This window comes from Acanthochromis polyacanthus, chromosome 21 (assembly GCF_021347895.1).
Source record: "Acanthochromis polyacanthus isolate Apoly-LR-REF ecotype Palm Island chromosome 21, KAUST_Apoly_ChrSc, whole genome shotgun sequence".
Classification (NCBI taxonomy): domain Eukaryota; kingdom Metazoa; phylum Chordata; class Actinopteri; family Pomacentridae; genus Acanthochromis; species Acanthochromis polyacanthus.
The window spans coordinates 28901713-28918633 of record NC_067133.1 but is presented as its reverse complement, the minus strand read 5'-3'; the positions used below and the strand labels follow the sequence as shown (position 1 = coordinate 28918633).

General features: G+C 41.0%; 1 protein-coding gene and 1 non-coding gene across 2 annotated transcripts; both read left to right on the top strand.

Moving 5' to 3' along the window:
• The first annotated feature begins 291 nt into the window (after positions 1-291).
• Positions 292-16858, top strand: il12rb2l (interleukin 12 receptor, beta 2a, like). The gene is made up of 15 exons (XM_022215567.2): positions 292-405; positions 772-867; positions 3937-4084; positions 4178-4326; positions 7884-8020; positions 8163-8304; positions 8399-8475; positions 8562-8802; positions 9994-10188; positions 10416-10520; positions 10637-10771; positions 12957-13115; positions 13277-13349; positions 14852-14957; positions 15099-16858. Exons 2-15 carry the CDS (start codon positions 798-800, stop codon positions 15432-15434), a joined length of 2073 nt encoding a protein of 690 aa, XP_022071259.2. The 5' UTR covers positions 292-405; positions 772-797; the 3' UTR covers positions 15435-16858.
• On the top strand, positions 9474-9545 carry trnag-ucc (transfer RNA glycine (anticodon UCC)). Its single transcript has one exon. It is a non-coding gene; the product is annotated as a tRNA-Val (tRNA).
• Positions 16859-16921: the final 63 nt, after the last annotated feature.

The window sequence follows — 16921 nt, the reverse complement described above, 5'->3', positions numbered from 1 at the left end:
CAACCTCACCGGCTCATTTTTGACCCGCTGCAGCATCTAAGGGTTAAGAAAGTCAGTAAATGTACTCCACTATCTATATTTTTTACTTTTTTCTCATACCGTTTCCTGTAATAATAATAAAAACAGCAATAAAAAGAAACCACTTGTGTTCTATAAAAAAAAATAAAAAAGGACAAGGTGTCACATGCAGGTTTTTGAAGCAGGAAGTTGTGCCCTGCTGATGTGGTTCAGATGTGTACGTGCGTGTCCGTAGAGTGCATGCTCGTTCACGTCATTGGCAATTCCAGAGAGGGGCGGGGCCAGCCGGTTGGTTAACTGGAACCGCAGTTTAACTTCACAGCTAGTAAAGCGAGTTTACACCGCCGCACAATGCACAGCTGGCGCCTCTGTATGTCTCGATATGAGGTAAATAATTCATACTTAAGTGGAATTTATTATTAAATACAATTCATAACTGTTTTGTATAGTTTGAGGCACATTGTTGTATGATTTATTCGGACCGTTATCGCGTTATAAAGCTGTCGTGCGCAAAGCTGGCTTTTGTCACCGTTATTAGCTTAATTTAATGTCAGTTCATCAAGCAGGAAACGTGTTTCGAACAGATAAACTATCTAGCCCGCCGTTTTTTAAATAAAGTGTGAGGATGCAGCGACTCCACATGTTGGCTGCTGCATTTGCCGTTTTAAAAACACCAAAAGAGAATTTAGGATTTATGCAGAGGCTGCAGTTTGTGTTTTTGCGTACATTTAGAGTGTATTCGTGTTTTCACAGGCACTAGAGCCCTGGGTCCAAATGTGATGGCCACACCTAAGATATGGTGGCTGCTGTCCATCCTGCTGGCCACTTCGTCCAACTGTTCTGCAACAGGTAGGCTCTGAAATGATGCTTAGCTCAGGTCTTCCTGTTCTTCTTTGCATCCGCTCACAGTCCACTAAACTCTTCCTTCTTGGTAATATTTGATTGTAAAACATCTCATAAGTGCTAAAGAATACACTATCCAAGAACAGATCAAGTATTTTAAAGCTCCTTTGTAACATTTAATACCACACTGCATGCAAACTCTGTCTAAAAATGAATAATAATAAATTTAATTTTGTTTTTAATGCACTTTTCATTTCAGACAGAATCTCAAAGTGCCACATTAAAGATAAAATAGGATGAAAACAAAACAAATTGGTAAAATAAAAATGAAAAATAGACATGTTTAGTTTAAAGTTTCCTTAAAAAGGAAGATCTTTTGGCCTTTTTTTTAAAAAAACATCTGCTATCTGTGGAGCTCTCAGATGGTCATGGAGGGAGTTCCAGATGTGAGGGGTGGCTGAGTGGAAGGTCTCCCATGGTCCTGAGCTTGGTTCTGGGGCGTGGAGGAGGTCACAGTTACTGTTGTGGAGGTTTTGTGTGGATGATTGGGGGCAGATAGTCTGGGGCATTGCTCTGAGTTCTGAAAGAGACGGGGATCCAGTGGAGAGAATGGAGGATGGGTGTGATGTGGTGTTGCTTCTCATCAGGATCCTAGCAGCACCGTTTTGAATGTATTGGAGCTTTTGCAGGCTCTTGCTGGCGATCCTGATGAGAAGTGTGTTGCAGTAGTCCAGCCTGGAGGAGACAAAGACGTGGACGAGTTTCTCTGCGTCAGAAAGGGTGAGGGTAGGACGGACTTTGGCGATATTTTTGAGGTGGAAAAACAAAGACTTGCACTGATGTTTGATGTGGTTGTTGAATGTCAGGTGAGGGTCCAGTCTCACACCGAGGTTGGTAACTGCTGATGAGAGGGAAATGTCTCGTCGTTGGTGGTGATGGTGGTTATGCAGTCTTCCTTCCCTATTTAGCTCTCTTTACATCTTTTCTGAGAGCTTTCTGCTCCGTTTCCCAATCTGCTTTTTTATCTTTTGCGATTCATCTCCCCTAAGTTAATAGTATTCTTGCAACTACTAGATAATAAAGGACCTAAATTATTTGTTCTACTGCTACAAAACTACTCTCCGCAATGACAGAGAGAATTTTGCCAACGTTAAACACATTACATCAAGCTCACCATGTTTTGAAAACCCGTCACAAGCCTGCAAACTGGCCGTATATGATTTTGCGTCATTCTATATACGTATTAAAGGGGAAGTGGTCATGAAGGAAGGGTGCATTCATTTGGAGCCAAACTGCTCAGAGTGTTCATTTCCTGTTAGCTTTACTGCCATTCTGCTTTCCTGAAACATCTCGTGTGCAGGTATTGAAGTGATTGGTGCTAAACGTGTGCAGGCTTACGAGAAGTGGGCGTGGGTGACAGGCTTGCGATGAATTCAGAAAGAGATTACGTGCAGTGATAGGTACATGAGTGAACAGTAATCTGCATGGTTTTTTTAATGTGGTTGAGAACAGTCTTCTGTCTGTTGCTTTCTAACTTCTTTTTCATCTTCACCCTCAACAACTGACTTCCTCTTTTCTTTGTGTCTCTTTTATGACATCACTTAAAACAACCATTAATAAGTATGAAGTAAGCAGTACAATTACCCAGAAGTGATAGTAAATCAGTTTTGTGTTGTTTGATTTCCTCGGGACAATTGTCTTTTCATTTTCCTGTGTAATCTTTGGTGTTTTTTTTGTGACTCATATCCTCTCAGTTTCTCACAATAGATCATTGCCTTTGTTTTATTTTCACCCGTGAATCACTCATTTTGCCACTGACCGCATTTCTTCTTCTGAAATTAACCTTTGGATCTGTAGCCTTGCTCCAAATGATTCAGTGGCTATTTAAAACTGCTTGATCAAGGTGTCAATGAGATAATAGACCTCGTGGAAGAAGCAAATTCTCTTTAGTGCAGTTAACTTGCTTGTTTCAGTCAGATGTATCAGATTTTATCAGCAGCAAACTGCAACCCACTAAGATTGCCCTATTAGGCTTCCTGTTCTGTAGAGCCTCAGGTCTGCCAGAAATCAGCAGTAGAAAGTTTAGCTGTGTGACCACGTTGGTGTTTAGGGTGTTCTATAAGCCACTGCTAGCAAGAACAGGAAGAGACAAGATGTGACAATGCTTTACATGAAAATGCTGAAAAAAACATCTTAAACAAGTAGTCTTTCTAATATGAGAGGTCGTTAAGGGGACACAACAATCACAGAGGGATTCATAAAGAGAATGTTATAGAAAACGTGAGAATATACAGTTTAGTTTCATATATGTACACCGCTGTTCAAAACATACATGTAGCATGTAGCATTACAACACAGGAGTGATGGTTGCTGGAAATGTTCCTCTGTACCCCTATGGAGATATTCCATTAAAAATCAGCTGTTTAAAAGCTAGAATAGTCATTTATCACATTAAGTATGTCTACACTGGATTTATCATTCATTTAATGTTATCTTCATTGAAAAAAAACTGTTTTTCTTTCAGAAATAAGGACGTTTCTTAGTGACCCAAACTTTTGAACATGCATGAATGTGCATGAATTACATTTGCTCTACATTAGTTAAAGTTGCTGTATAATAGTTAAATTTTCTCTATATTATTTTAAATTGCTCTATTACAGTTAAAGTTGCCCTATATTATTTAAAGTTGCTATAAATGAGCTAAAGTTGCTCCACATTAGTTAAAGTTGCTCTAAATGAGTTAAAGTTGACCTACACTACCATTCAAAAGTTTGGGGTCACCCAGATAATTCCATGTTTTCCATGAAAACCCCCACTTTTATTGTTGCGCTAACATAATTGCACAAGGGTTTTCTAATCATCCATTAGAAAACGTGAGACTCGACAGGCTCTTGTATGTGTCCTGCTGTTCATACGAGGTGTTCCTGCATGATTCTAAGCATCCGTGTTAGTTTTTTTAGTGGTGAATGCTGTGTGCTTTCTTGAAAATGCATGGGATTGTCCCACATGAGTCTGGAAGTGCTACTACCATGTAATCACTTTTGTTTTTATCTCTTTCTCTTTGTGTTTTTCCAGGTCCTCCTGCTCGTCCCTCTCGTCCTCAGTGCTACAGACAGTGTGATGAGATAGGCTGTGCAGTGAACATACAGTGTATGTGGGATCCAAAGCCAGACCCTAAAATCCCCACCAACTACATCCTGCACTGGGAGCCAGCAAACAGCGAGTAAACAGAGATATTCCTCTTTAGACTTCTGAATTTGTTGACTCCGTTTCTTTTGTCTTGTCTTTTCTCGTCCTGACTTGTCTTCTCTTCCAGGGATGGGCATACCACCAAAGGGAACAGCTCAAGTGGTGTTATTCCTCGTGATCACTCCAACTTTGGAGAACTTCGCGTTTGGGTCCAGGCTCAGAACCAGCATGGTTCTGCCAATTCTGACCAGTATGACTTCCACACAGAAGATATCAGTGAGTGAACCCTGCCCTTCCTCTGATGAGTAAAAACAAAAGCACTGTCAACAGCAATAACAAGAAAAGCACTCAGAGAGCACAGCACTCCTCCAAGGCTGTTCATTCCCCCGTATGGCATTGTCAGAAATGCAGCATTTATTGTTTTTAAATGCAGCATTTGTTTATTAGTTATTGATGATCAGAAATCACAACAGCATAGAGTCTGTCCATTTAGTATAGATGTCCCACAAACAGAAGGACTGCTGACACAGGCGTGTGTTATGCATGTGCATGGTATGTATGGATACCGAATCATGACCTGAATATGTACCGGGCGGCGTCAATTGATGGGACTCAGAAACACCCCAATAATGTAATCATTTGTTCCTTGTATAATTTCAGATGGATAAATCCAAATAATACAATACAGTTCAATAGAAGAACTTTCTTAATCCCTGAAGGGAAATTCAATCGTCTGGAAGTCTCATCTGTTTACTTTAGAATTATACAGTGTAACTGCTGATGGTATGAAAGATTTCCTGAATCTTTCAGTCCTGCAGCGCAGGGATAGGAGCCTTCCACCGATGTTTTGTTGTTCATTGAGGCAGATGTGAAGTGAATGATCCATGATTGTCAGAATAGCCTCCATCTTTCTCAGTGCACGTCTCTCCACCTCATCCTCCAATGTGTTCAATCTAATTCCAACCACAGAGCAGCTTTTTTAATCAGTTTGTTCAGACACCTTGCATCCTTGTTCTTTATGCTGCCTCCCCATCAGACTGCAGCATAAAACAGGAAACTTGCTACCACAGACTGATAAAACATCTGCAGCATCTTGCTGCAGATGTCTAATGATGAAGTCTTCTAAGGCAAAACAGTCAGCTCTGACTCTTTTTGTAGATGAAGTCTATGTTTTTAGACCAGTCCAACTTATTATCAGGGTAGACACCTAAATATTTATATGATGTCACCACCTAGATGTCCACGCCACAAGTGTTCACTGGCTGAAGAGGGAGTTTGGATCTGTGGAAATCTGTCATCGTAGCAGGCAGTTTTTGTGACTCCAGTCACTGAAGGCACCTATCAGATCCCTGTATTTATCTGTAATCACTGCTGTAAGCCGCATCACTGCCAAAATCTAATCACTTGGTCCTTGTGTCATTTCTGACCTTCCCTGAAAATTTCATCCAAATCTGTTTGTCTGTTTTTGAGTAATGTTGCAGCCAGCCAGCCAGCCAGCCAGCCAGACAGACAGACAGACAGACAGACAGACAGACAGAGGGAGAGACAGGGGCAGAGGAACAGATGGGAAAAGGGGATATTGGGGATGTCAGGTGGGAAGGACGGGGGTGAGGAGGGAGCCCTGACACAAACAGAGACAGACAGACAGACAGACAGACGCCGATCGTCACGTAACTCCGTCGTGTTTCTTGGCAGAGTAATAATAGAAATTTCTGATACTTCTTTGAAAAGTAGATGCAATACCTAATCTCATAATCTCCCGGCAAAATCACTATTGATCACATTTTGTCGTTATGCCCTCATTGCAAACATCTAATCTCTGTCTTATATAGCAGTATAGATAAATGCATTCCTCACTCACTTCAGGATATCAAGAAACTTTGGGAAAATGACCTTGGCAGAGAAATGACAACTAATGAATGGGAGGTAGTGCTTAAACTAATAAATACCTCCTCCCCCTGTGCTAGGCACCGCCTGATACAGCTTAAGGTTGTGTTGAGGGTACACTTGACTAGGGCAGGGCCAACCTGCACATCACTTACATATGCAGGGTTCTCACCAGGATTTTTTTACAGCGTAACGGCAGGTCCTCCTGCACGCGCATGCGCATGCACAATAGCCTTCATTAAATCTCGCGAGCGGCAGGCCCAGATGTCAGCCAATGAGCGTCACGCAAATGCTCCAAATGCTCGTGTTTTAGGTGACTATTCACCATACATGGCATCACGGAAACAACCAAGACATGCTAATTGTAACCCCGAGATTGGAAGCGACTCTTAATTTTAGACGGGAACGGGTCAATCGACAGGAAAGTACAGCTGAGGTGGGGAGACATAAATTAACCTAGATAGGCACCCAGTTGATAAAAACAAACGCACATAGCGTTATCTGTCAAAATAACAGCATAGCGGCCCTAATCACAGCGTAATCTTTTAAACTGACAGTGTAACGGGCCGTTACGACAGCGTAGAACCCTGATGTGTTTTGGTCCTGCCCAAGACTAAATACATTTTGGTCTAGCATTTTTGGTGCATATATGTAGATGTTTCAAATAGACGTCACTTCCAGCCCCATGTGTGCCTTATATGGATATAGCCAGGAGATTTCTTTACTTATAGAAAATGCTCAGGTCGTAATAGCATTCACCTCCTTCATAGCCAGGCGTCTCATGCTTCTTTCCTGGCACCTCCCAGCTTCACTAGATGGATTAGAGACACCATGCACTTTCTAAAACTTCAGAAAGTAGAATACACCCTGAAAGGCTCTTCACACAATTTCAGGAAGACTTGGACCCCCTTTTTACAATACTACGACAGCTTACAAGTCCCACTGAACAGAGATGACAAATAAATAATAGAAAAGTAGAAGAACGATGGATGACACTCCCCTCCCATTTTCTTTTAGTTTTATTTTTTTGTACCCTCCTCTTGCATTTTTTTTGCTGATTAATTTTTTTATTTTACTTTTTTATCTTTATTTAGTATTATTTGTTTATTTGATTGCTTGCTGGTGCTTTGGCTTGCTACTCCTTGTCTTTCCTATTAATTCTATATTTATTGGGGAAGGAAAGGGAATGTCTCATCACGACGTGTACTTGTCTGGCACTTTTGCAGTCTTGGATTGATCACTTGTAGTGCAGTCACATGTGTGGGATCTGGGCCTTGGGGCTGAAGGGTGGGCTGGGCTGGGATGGGATGGGATGGGATGGGATGGGATGGGATGGGATGGGATGGGATGGGATGGGATGGGATGGGATGGGATGGGATGGGATGAGCATAGGAGAGGAGAGACAACTTTGGATACTGTAACCGAAATACTGTAGCAGCAGTTCTATCTTTTGTATTGTCCTACCTGCAATGTGTGCTGCTAGCAAACTGTATTACAATAAAGTTAATGGAAAATTAAATAAAAACTGTTAAATGAAGATTAGATGCAAGATATTTGAGTGGGGCTGCATAGTGAACCAGTGGGTATCACTGTTGCCTGGCAGCTAGAATGTCCCTGGTTTGTGTCCTGTTCTGGACCTGGGATCTTTTGCATGCATGCAGTTTGCATGTTCTTCCTGTGCATGTGTGGATTTTCTCCGTGTTCTCCAGCTTCCTCCCAGTCCAATAACATGCTGAGGTTAACTGGTAGATGTGAATGTGATTGTGTGTCTCTATGTGTAGCTCTGTGACAGACTGTTACCTGTCCGGGTGTCCCCTGCCTTCATCCTAAGTCAGCTGGGATAGACTCCACCCCCTGTGACTCTAATGAGTGATGGATAGGTAATAGATTAATGGATGTTTGAGTGATTTACATGGAAAAACACATCTTTTTTCTTGTCTCTCTAGTCAAGCCACAACCTCCTAAATTCTCATCAAGTGATCAGGAACAATTGGAGATTCACTGGAACACCTTCTGTGGTCAGCTGTCTATCGGACCCTGTGATGTCAGATACCGGACTGAAGAGGACCGGGTCTGGTTTGAGGTCAGTTTGGTTTTGTCTCTTCAGTGTAGTGAGATACAGTGACAGTCCTGATGAGTTAGTGAACGAATGAATACAAATTCTAAGCAAGAGCAGGTGTTGATCACTGAATTCATACTCAATCTTGTAATTCTCTTCAACACAGAATGAGACTGGATTCCACCCCAGCTATTCACTCCCGGACGCCCAGCCTAACACAGTCTATGAATTTCAAGTCCGTTGTGCCTGTCACACGGGCTTGAAGAGTGACTGGAGTGCAATTCTGAGAATTATAAATGCAGAGTCAGGTGAGTCCTCATCTGTCATGTTTGAAAGTTTGCAGAAGAAGGCTGAGAAATGTTCCCCTGTATTCATACTGTGACTTCTTCTTACGTTGTTCAGTCCCAGTCGGAGAGGTGGACGTATGGAGCGACTGTGGGATATCCCCCACAAGTCTTGACTGTTTCCTGACATGGAAGGTATGTTAGGAATGAATGCAGTAAGCCTGTCTCACTGTACGCACATTCAACCCTCACTGTTTTCTCCTTCTTTTTGTCTGCTCTAGAATCTTTCAATCTCTCAGGCGCGTAGACCCATTCTGGGATATCGAGTCAGAATTTTATACAATGATGGCACCGAGTCGGTGAAGAATGTGTCCACGGCCGAACCGAGCAGCCAGTTTATGTGTGATGACAGCAAATGGTGCCTGGACTTCCCTCTGAAGGACGTTTCATCAGTCGCTGTATCTGCCTACAACGCTCTGGGTGCCACAGTGCCTTCTTCTCTAGTTGTGCCAAAGACAGCAGGTATCAGTTACTCAGACTACAGTAAAACTATGGAAAACCTTTCATCGGGTGCCTTTTTCACAAAACATCCCCACGTTAAAAGAAGCTCCTAATTGGTTCATTTAGACCAGTGCTGTCAAACTCATCTTAGTTCAGGTCCACATTCAGCCCAGTTTGATCTCAAGTGATCCAGACCGGTAAACCCACAGCATAATAACCTATAAATAACCACAACTCCAAGTCTTTGCTTTGTCTTAGTGCAGAAAAGCACATTCTGAAAGTGTTCACTTTTCAGGAATTATCTTTTTACAAAACATCACGAACAACCTGAAATTTCTTGACAAAAATAAGTTCAATTTCAACAACATTCAGCCTCAGTTTATCATTTCCACATTCTATCTCATGTGTTTTGGCTTTTTTAAAATACACTAATACACTAATTTCGTTTTTAGCTGCTGCTGCACAAGTCTTACTGATAAGATAAAGCAATGTGTGAAAAAGGCCCCTGTGCTGTCATGATAAAAATACAGTTTTATATTTCAGGCTGTCAAAACTTAATTAAATTGTTGTTACACTGCTGTTCAAAAGTTTAGAGTCACTTAAAAATGTCATTATGTTTGAAAGAAAATAATGTTACCTTCATTTTTTCAATGAAGGTAACATTAAATTAATCAGAAATCCAGTCTGGTTGTGCGTTGGTGGTATAGTGGTTAGCATAGCTGCCTTACAAGCAGTTGACCTGGATTTGATTCCCAGCCAATGCAGAACTTTCTTGAATTTCACTTGGGATTCATGAAATATCTGTTAATGTGGTAAATGACTGTTCAGGCAGGAAACAGCTGATTTTTAATGGAATATCTCCATAGGGGTACAGAGGAACATTTCCAGCAACCATCACTCCTGTGTTCTAATGCTACATTGTGTTAGCTAATGCTGTTGAAAGGCTCACTGATGATTAGAAACTCTTGTGCAGTTATGTTAGTACATGGATAAAAGTGGGAGTTTTCATGGAAAACATGGAACTGTCTGGATGACTCCAAACTTTTGAACAGTGGTGTACGTATGTAGACTGTAGATTCTTGGTAAAGTTTACTGAAAATCTACAGTCTACTATCCTGAACTTTACCAAGACCAAACTTTTGAATCGTGGTGAATGTATTTTCCTTTTCCTGTGACTCAGCATGTCTAACAAAGTCTTTGTCTTTTGTTAAGGTAAAAAACCAAATGACCAACCGATTCACCTCAACATGAACCAAGAGAACCTCACTGTGTCCTGGGATCAGCCGTCTCCGTTCCCTGACAACCTGAAGGAATATGTGGTGCAATATAAACAAGCTGGGTGTTCTCCTGGCCGAGGGTTTGATTGGATCAAAGTGAACAAAAGCCAGACGGCAGCGTTTTTTAAAGGTCAGTTTGACTCGGATGCATCACACAGCAGCAAAATATTAAAAATGCTGAATTTAGGTGTTAAAGGACGTTAATTTAAAGAAACCTAATGATAACCATGAATGATTATAGTTTGAACTTGAGTAGTAAATTCTTGAAAATCATTTCCTGGAATAAAATCCGTTCTAATTTGAGGTTGGTTAACTTCAGAGTGGATATTTTACTCTGGTGTTTGTCTCCACCTACAGGTCAATTTAGAAACTACACAGCATACCAAGTGTCACTGTTCTCAGTGTCAAACAGCCTCCAAGTCCGTCTGCTGGCATCAGTGATTGAATATTCTACTCAAAGCAGTCAGTGTTTCTGTGCTGTTGTTATGTCATCCTTTATAATACAGTTCTGTGCTGACTTTGACCTCTTATCATATTAGATGGAAGAAAACTTGTCCTTGTCTCTCTTTCTCAAACAGCTCCCTCTGCAGTGCCTGTGTTTGACGTGACTTCTATTGGTACCACTGATGTGACTCTGTCTTGGGAGCCCGTTCCCCTCTCCAAGCAGACTGGGCTGATCTTGTTCTACCAAATAGGACTAGACGGACGAAAAGGTACACAGCAACAATATTCTGCATCGTATAATAGAGTACAGTCATTTCTAGGAAGCATAGAAGATAGAAATAGCCCAGTGGTTTATGCAACGATTTTGCTGTGCAACTAGTGAAGAAATAAATGTGTCTATTTGGGTAAAAAAAAAAGAAAATGAAAGTCACTGCATATTTTACAATCAATCCTGCAAATCTCTGCTAAATGATAAAATTGAAATAAAAGGGCTTCTACCAGCGTTGCCAGGTCCGCTTATTATGAACGAGTCTGGGCTTGTTTTTCTGTAAAGTCGCGTGAAAATCTCGTCAGTCGCTCTCAGGTGTTTGGGCTGCTTTTCTAAAGCGTAGTCGCTTATTTGGGCTTGTTTTTGCAGCCCGTATGAACCCCCCCTGCTTAAAAGTCAACATTAAAAGATGTAGACAGTAAAACGCAGTGCATTAAAAATAGTGAGAATACATTAAAAATAAGAAAATATATGCAAGTGCATAGGTGCAGTTTGAGTTTCATCTTGTCTCAAGCTTTTAAAGTGAGATTGTACAAAGTTTACAGCTCTGAGGAAGAAGCTGTCCTTCAGTCTTGTGGTTCAAGTTCTTCTAGACCTGAATCTCCTTCCTGAGGGCAGAGGCACAACCAGTTTGTTACCAGGGTGGGCTGAATCTGCCTGTCTCTGGAGGCGACCAGCATAAACAAAGTCCAGGTTTGGCTGAGGGTGTCCCACAATCCTCTGAGCTGTCTGTAGCACTCTGGCCAAGTCCTTCAGCTGCCATCCAGACCACCTTACAAGACAGAGAATTCTCTCTATGGTGGTTCTAGAGAAGTTTGTCTGCAGACAAGAATCGTGTCCAGACTCCAGCCCATCTGAGCCTCCTGAAAATGAAGTCTTTGCTGGGCTTTCTTTACCAGGTGAGAGGCGTTCAGGGTCCATGTGAGGTCAGTGGTGATGTGGATGTTATCAGCTTGCTCTACGTCCTCTCCATGTATGACGAGAGGAACATGGGCCGTCTTCCTGGATCTCCTGTAGTCCACAATGACCTCCTTGGTTTTTGTGGTGTTCAGGACCAGGTTGTTGTGTGAACACCACTCGGTCAGGTGCTGGATCTCCTCCCTGTAGTGGGTCTCATTATTGTCTGATAAAGACCCACCACAGTGGTGTCATCTGCAAACTTCACGATGGTGACAATGACAGTGATGATGAGTGGGAAGAAGTAGGGGAAATATGGAAAAAAACATAATAAAGGGTGGGAGACAGACAATGCATTGAAACACTGGATCTGACCTCAGGTGGGAGATAACTCTAAGACGTTCTGCTGATTTCGTAAATGTGAGATATGAGCTCACCGTGCAGATTTAGTGCAACATGCTGGCACAACAAAACTCTGCACCTTTCTCGTCCATGAGGCTTACTGACATTGGTTTCACTGCTACAAAATAAATGAGCTACAGAGAGCCACTTCCACAGCCTGTAACTCGTCCATCAGAGCTGTGGATCATCCTGGTGAATTAAGTGGATCTACCTCGACTGACGAAGAACTCAAAATACACTGTTCAAAGTTCTTATGTTGGCTACATTTACTGTCAGTTTACTGCATACAGAAATGAATGTACATATTTATTCTGTTACCAAGAGGCGTCTCATTGTTACAGTTCAGCTGCTGCACTTTTTTTGGGCTTGTTTCCATCGAGCTGGTCGTTCGTTTCTATCGCCAGATCTGGCAGCACCGACTTCTACCTCAGAGTGGGAATAGTAAGCAACAAGGGCTTTTTTCAAGGAGAGATTGTGACTCCGTTTTACGACACTCTCAGCTGCAAAGGAGAAAGTATGTCGTGTGGTGTAGCAGCGATGAATACAGAAAATAACCTCACTTGGTGTGCATGTAGTGCAGACAGCTGTATGCATGTATGAATGCAAAAATATGAATTGGACACTTGAATTTGAATTAAACATGATAGTAAACCATGTATCCTTATGCAAATAAAATACTAGGCTGTAGTGTAGCAGCAGTAGTGTAATAGTGTCAGATTAAGCCGGCTGGAGTCCAAACTTTTCTCTTGCTGTCCAATTGATTGTCTGTCTGTCTATGCTTGATAAGTACGGGCCCTGCCCTTTTGACATTGTAGTTAATTTAGTTGTAGTGTTGCCAGCTGGTCTTTGAATGCATCATCTAAATCCAAACAATATGTCTCTTCTAGTGTACAACATAAGTGCATCTCCACAGCATGAAGGGATGACTTTCAAGCTGCAGGATCTTCGTCCAGGCCAGGATTACGAGGTGTGGATCAAAGCTGTGACCATGGCTGGGCCTGGAAAAAGTGCCACCAAGAGTTTCAAAACAAAGAAGAGTGAAAACGGTACAACATCGTATCTCAGCTTTTCCGTATTTCTGCTGCTGAATATAATGAGCTTAGTTATGTGTTTCTTAAAAGTGCATGTAAGAGTGGATGAACCTGATTTTTCACATTGAAATGTTAACTAATTGCACTCTCATCCTTTTTCTCTCTTTTGTTTTCAGGACAATTAACGGCAATCATGTTAGGAGTTCTGCTTGTGGTATTCTCAATAGTCCTTGCTGTTTTTTTACTCTGGTAAGATCATCACATTAAACTTTCTTTTGACCTCATTATAGTTTTGAAGCTCTTTTCTCCCATCCTTGTCTGAATCACAGGTGTGGTACATGACAATTGTTTTTGTCCTAATTGCTATTGTCAAAAAATATGAATAACGCTAGAAATATCTTTACCAGCAACAAAAAAGCACTGTCTGCTTAAACTATGTGCATAGAATAAAGATGAAAAGATTCAAATTCTCACTAATCTCTTTCTATAAAATGTTGGTGTGAACATTAATAATAGGAATGCATTCATTTATGAAAAAAGCACTCAGAGAGCAGCACTCCTCCAAGGCTGCTCATTCCCCCGTATGGCATTGTCAAAAATGCAGCATTTATTTTTTTTAGAAATGCAATTCATTAGTTAATGATTATCAGAAATCATGGCAATAGAGAATGTGTCCATTTAATATAGATGTACCCACAAATAAAATGACCTTGCGCTGAACACAGGCGTGTGTTCTGCATGTGACCTAAATATGTAGCAGGTGGCGGGAATTGATGAGACTCAGAAACACCCCGATTGTACAAAAACGTACAAATTTTTAATGCTGCTGACGTCACTAATAATCATTTTCTCTACCAAGATGCTTATGTGTTGTCATAACAATCATAATTACATCATTGTATTTCAGAATTTATCACACATTTCCTTCAAGCACGCACCATATAAACCCAAGTCCTGGTTTGTTCACTCTTTACTCGTGTTTGTGCATAAAGGATCAAATAAGTCAAAGTAAGAAAGGACAGATGCATGAACCTACTTCTTTCTAAACTGTTATTCACTGCTGTGATGCCTTTAAATGTATGTAAAGGATTATTATTACAGTCAATTTATCAGGTTTATCAAAAATTACAACATAAAAAGAAAAAGAAAAGCACTCTGAAAGCGCAGTACTCTACCAAGGCTGCTCAGTCGTTGTATGATTTCCGACGGATGAAATCTTTAAAGAATTTGTGGTTCCTGGTAGCTCAACTAGCTGAGCGGGCAACCAATGAACAGCGGCTATAGTCCCTGAAGCAGAGGCCTGGGTTCAATTCCAGCTCATGGTCCTTTGCTGCAGGTCTTACCCCCGTTCTTCTCCCTACTTTCCTGTCTGTCTCTCTACTAACCTGTTCAATAAAGTCAAAAAAATAAAAATCTTTGGTCCTATTTGTAGCAGGATTGCAACCATGTGATCCTCAGCAGGCAGCTGATGTAGTGTTCACTTGTCATGGTTACAGTGCTGCTTTCTCACAGTGATACAGAAATCTTTAACTAATACATGGATCTAAATTATAAGCCGGAAAACTGCCAAAATCTAATCACTTGTGTCATTTCTGACCTTCTCTGAAAATTTAATCCAAATACAGTAATCCGTTTTTGAGTTATGTTGCTATCAGTTGGTGAACTTTGAAATAGAAATACATTTGTATGCGTACGAGTGTTGTGATTTTGAATAAAATAATCTGTCTCATGTCTTTTTGTGTCTCTGCCAGTGTTTGTCGAAGAGAAAACAAAGTGTGTCCACTGATGTCTCAATGTCTCTATGACAAAGTACCAGATCCTGGAAATAGTCACATCTTCAGTCATCTGAAGCACCAGGTGAGACGGGCTGAAATACCTGACCTTCTGCTCCTCCAGGGTTTATACTGATTGTTGATTTTGAGTGATGCAGATATTTGTTCCCATGTATTGTAAAAGTGCTCATGAAAGATGTTGGTTCTGTGTGTGGTCCTGCTGTAGTTTAACGAGCCCATGGGTTGGATCTGCATTCCCACGGAGCCACAACCTAAGATCTCTCTGTTGGAAATTGTGGAAAAGACGCCTCAGGCCTCCGATGGGTTAACAAAGCTGGTGGTGAGAGATGGAGGCTCACATATGAACGATGATGAGAAGGAGGATGCTGTTAGAGACGAGTCTGACAGGACAGACCACAGATATGGAAAACAGGCGTACAGCAAAATGGTCGACTCCGACGAGGAGAAGGATGGTTGCTGGAGCTCCTTGGAGGAACAGGACATTCCTTCAGGTTACGAAAGACATTTTATGCCAAGTGCTGCGGAAATACTGGAGTTATGATGTTTTCTCCACTGCAGATTGTGGACATTCAAACGTTTGTTGTCTTTTTTATTGTGCATAAATGTTTCAATGTGAAAATGTGATTAGATGATAACCTTCAGGGAAGCTTCTCTGAGAAGGACCCTGTAGGGTGCACTCAGGTTTCTGGAAAGATTCATCAGCCAAAGCTACTGCAGTCATTTGTTTGTTTTGATGTCCGTTCGACCTGCATTCCATTTGAATCAGAGTCACCTCATGGTGTAAACTTTCAGTTTTTGTTCCTTTTCCTATTTCAGTTGAAATCTGCTCGTGTAGTTCCTCATTTTTGTCTTATATGGATGGATACTGGATACTTTACTGGAGGTGCAATAAACTGTAACTGTTTTATCATCTACACATTAATCCAGACGGGAGACCCAAATAGTATGAGGTATAGATGAGCCCGACAAATACCATCCAACATTTATGCTGAGGCTTAGCGTTCGCTGTTTTAGAACCACTGAATGTAAATGTCATGATATCAGGTGCTATTCCAAAGTATCCCTATGCATACTTTTTAAAAATGTATATTTTTGCACCTTATAGTTATGTTTTCATAAGTAAAGTGTGCATTGGACGTTTGTACACTTAGCGTATGTGATAAAATAAATGACTGCATGGCCTGCAGAGTAAACAGTGTGAAGTCCATCCTGTTATGTGCAGATCAGCAGTAATCAGTAGTAATGGTGCATATTGAATTATTTACGAGACAATCAGTGTTGAAACATTTTTAAAAGATACGTTCTTGTAAAAGACCTGCTGATCAGCCTAAGCTGCAATAATAATGACTTGATCATTTGAGCATCTTTTGAGGTAAAGACCACACAATTCCAACAGAATGAACCATATGAATTTTTGGATGGGCGTTTTAACAATAAATTTATCATATTTGTTTTGGTAAGTTGCACACCATTTGAGTATCTTTTATATAAATGCATAAATATACATGACTGCACAGACTGGTGAAGACAGCTGGCTCAGTGGTGGGCACAGAGCTGGACTCTGTGGTTTCAGCAGCAGAGATAAGATTCTCTCCATCCTGGCACCAACAGACTCAGGAACTCTTTGGTCCCCCATCAGACTTTACAAGTCATCACTGAGTGGTCAGGGGGTCTCAGTATGGATGACTTTAGGACTGATCCAGTGTGACTGTAGAACATCTATGCACCTCATGTAGTTTAAGACAACTGTTGTCTTACTGCCTGTCAAATTCACTTTTTATCACGGTGCCTTGAAAGATGTAAATACTGTTTATTGCCTTTTAATACAATTAGTTTTTCTATAGATTTTAAAATGCGAGTTTTTTTTTGTTTATAGTATTGTACGTTGTTATTATAGTTGTTATATGTAAGCTGCTGAATACTTTGAATTTCCCTTGAGGTTAATAAAGTATCTATCTATCTATCTATCTATCTATCTATCTATCTATCTATCTATCTATCTATCTATCTATCTATACACATATATTT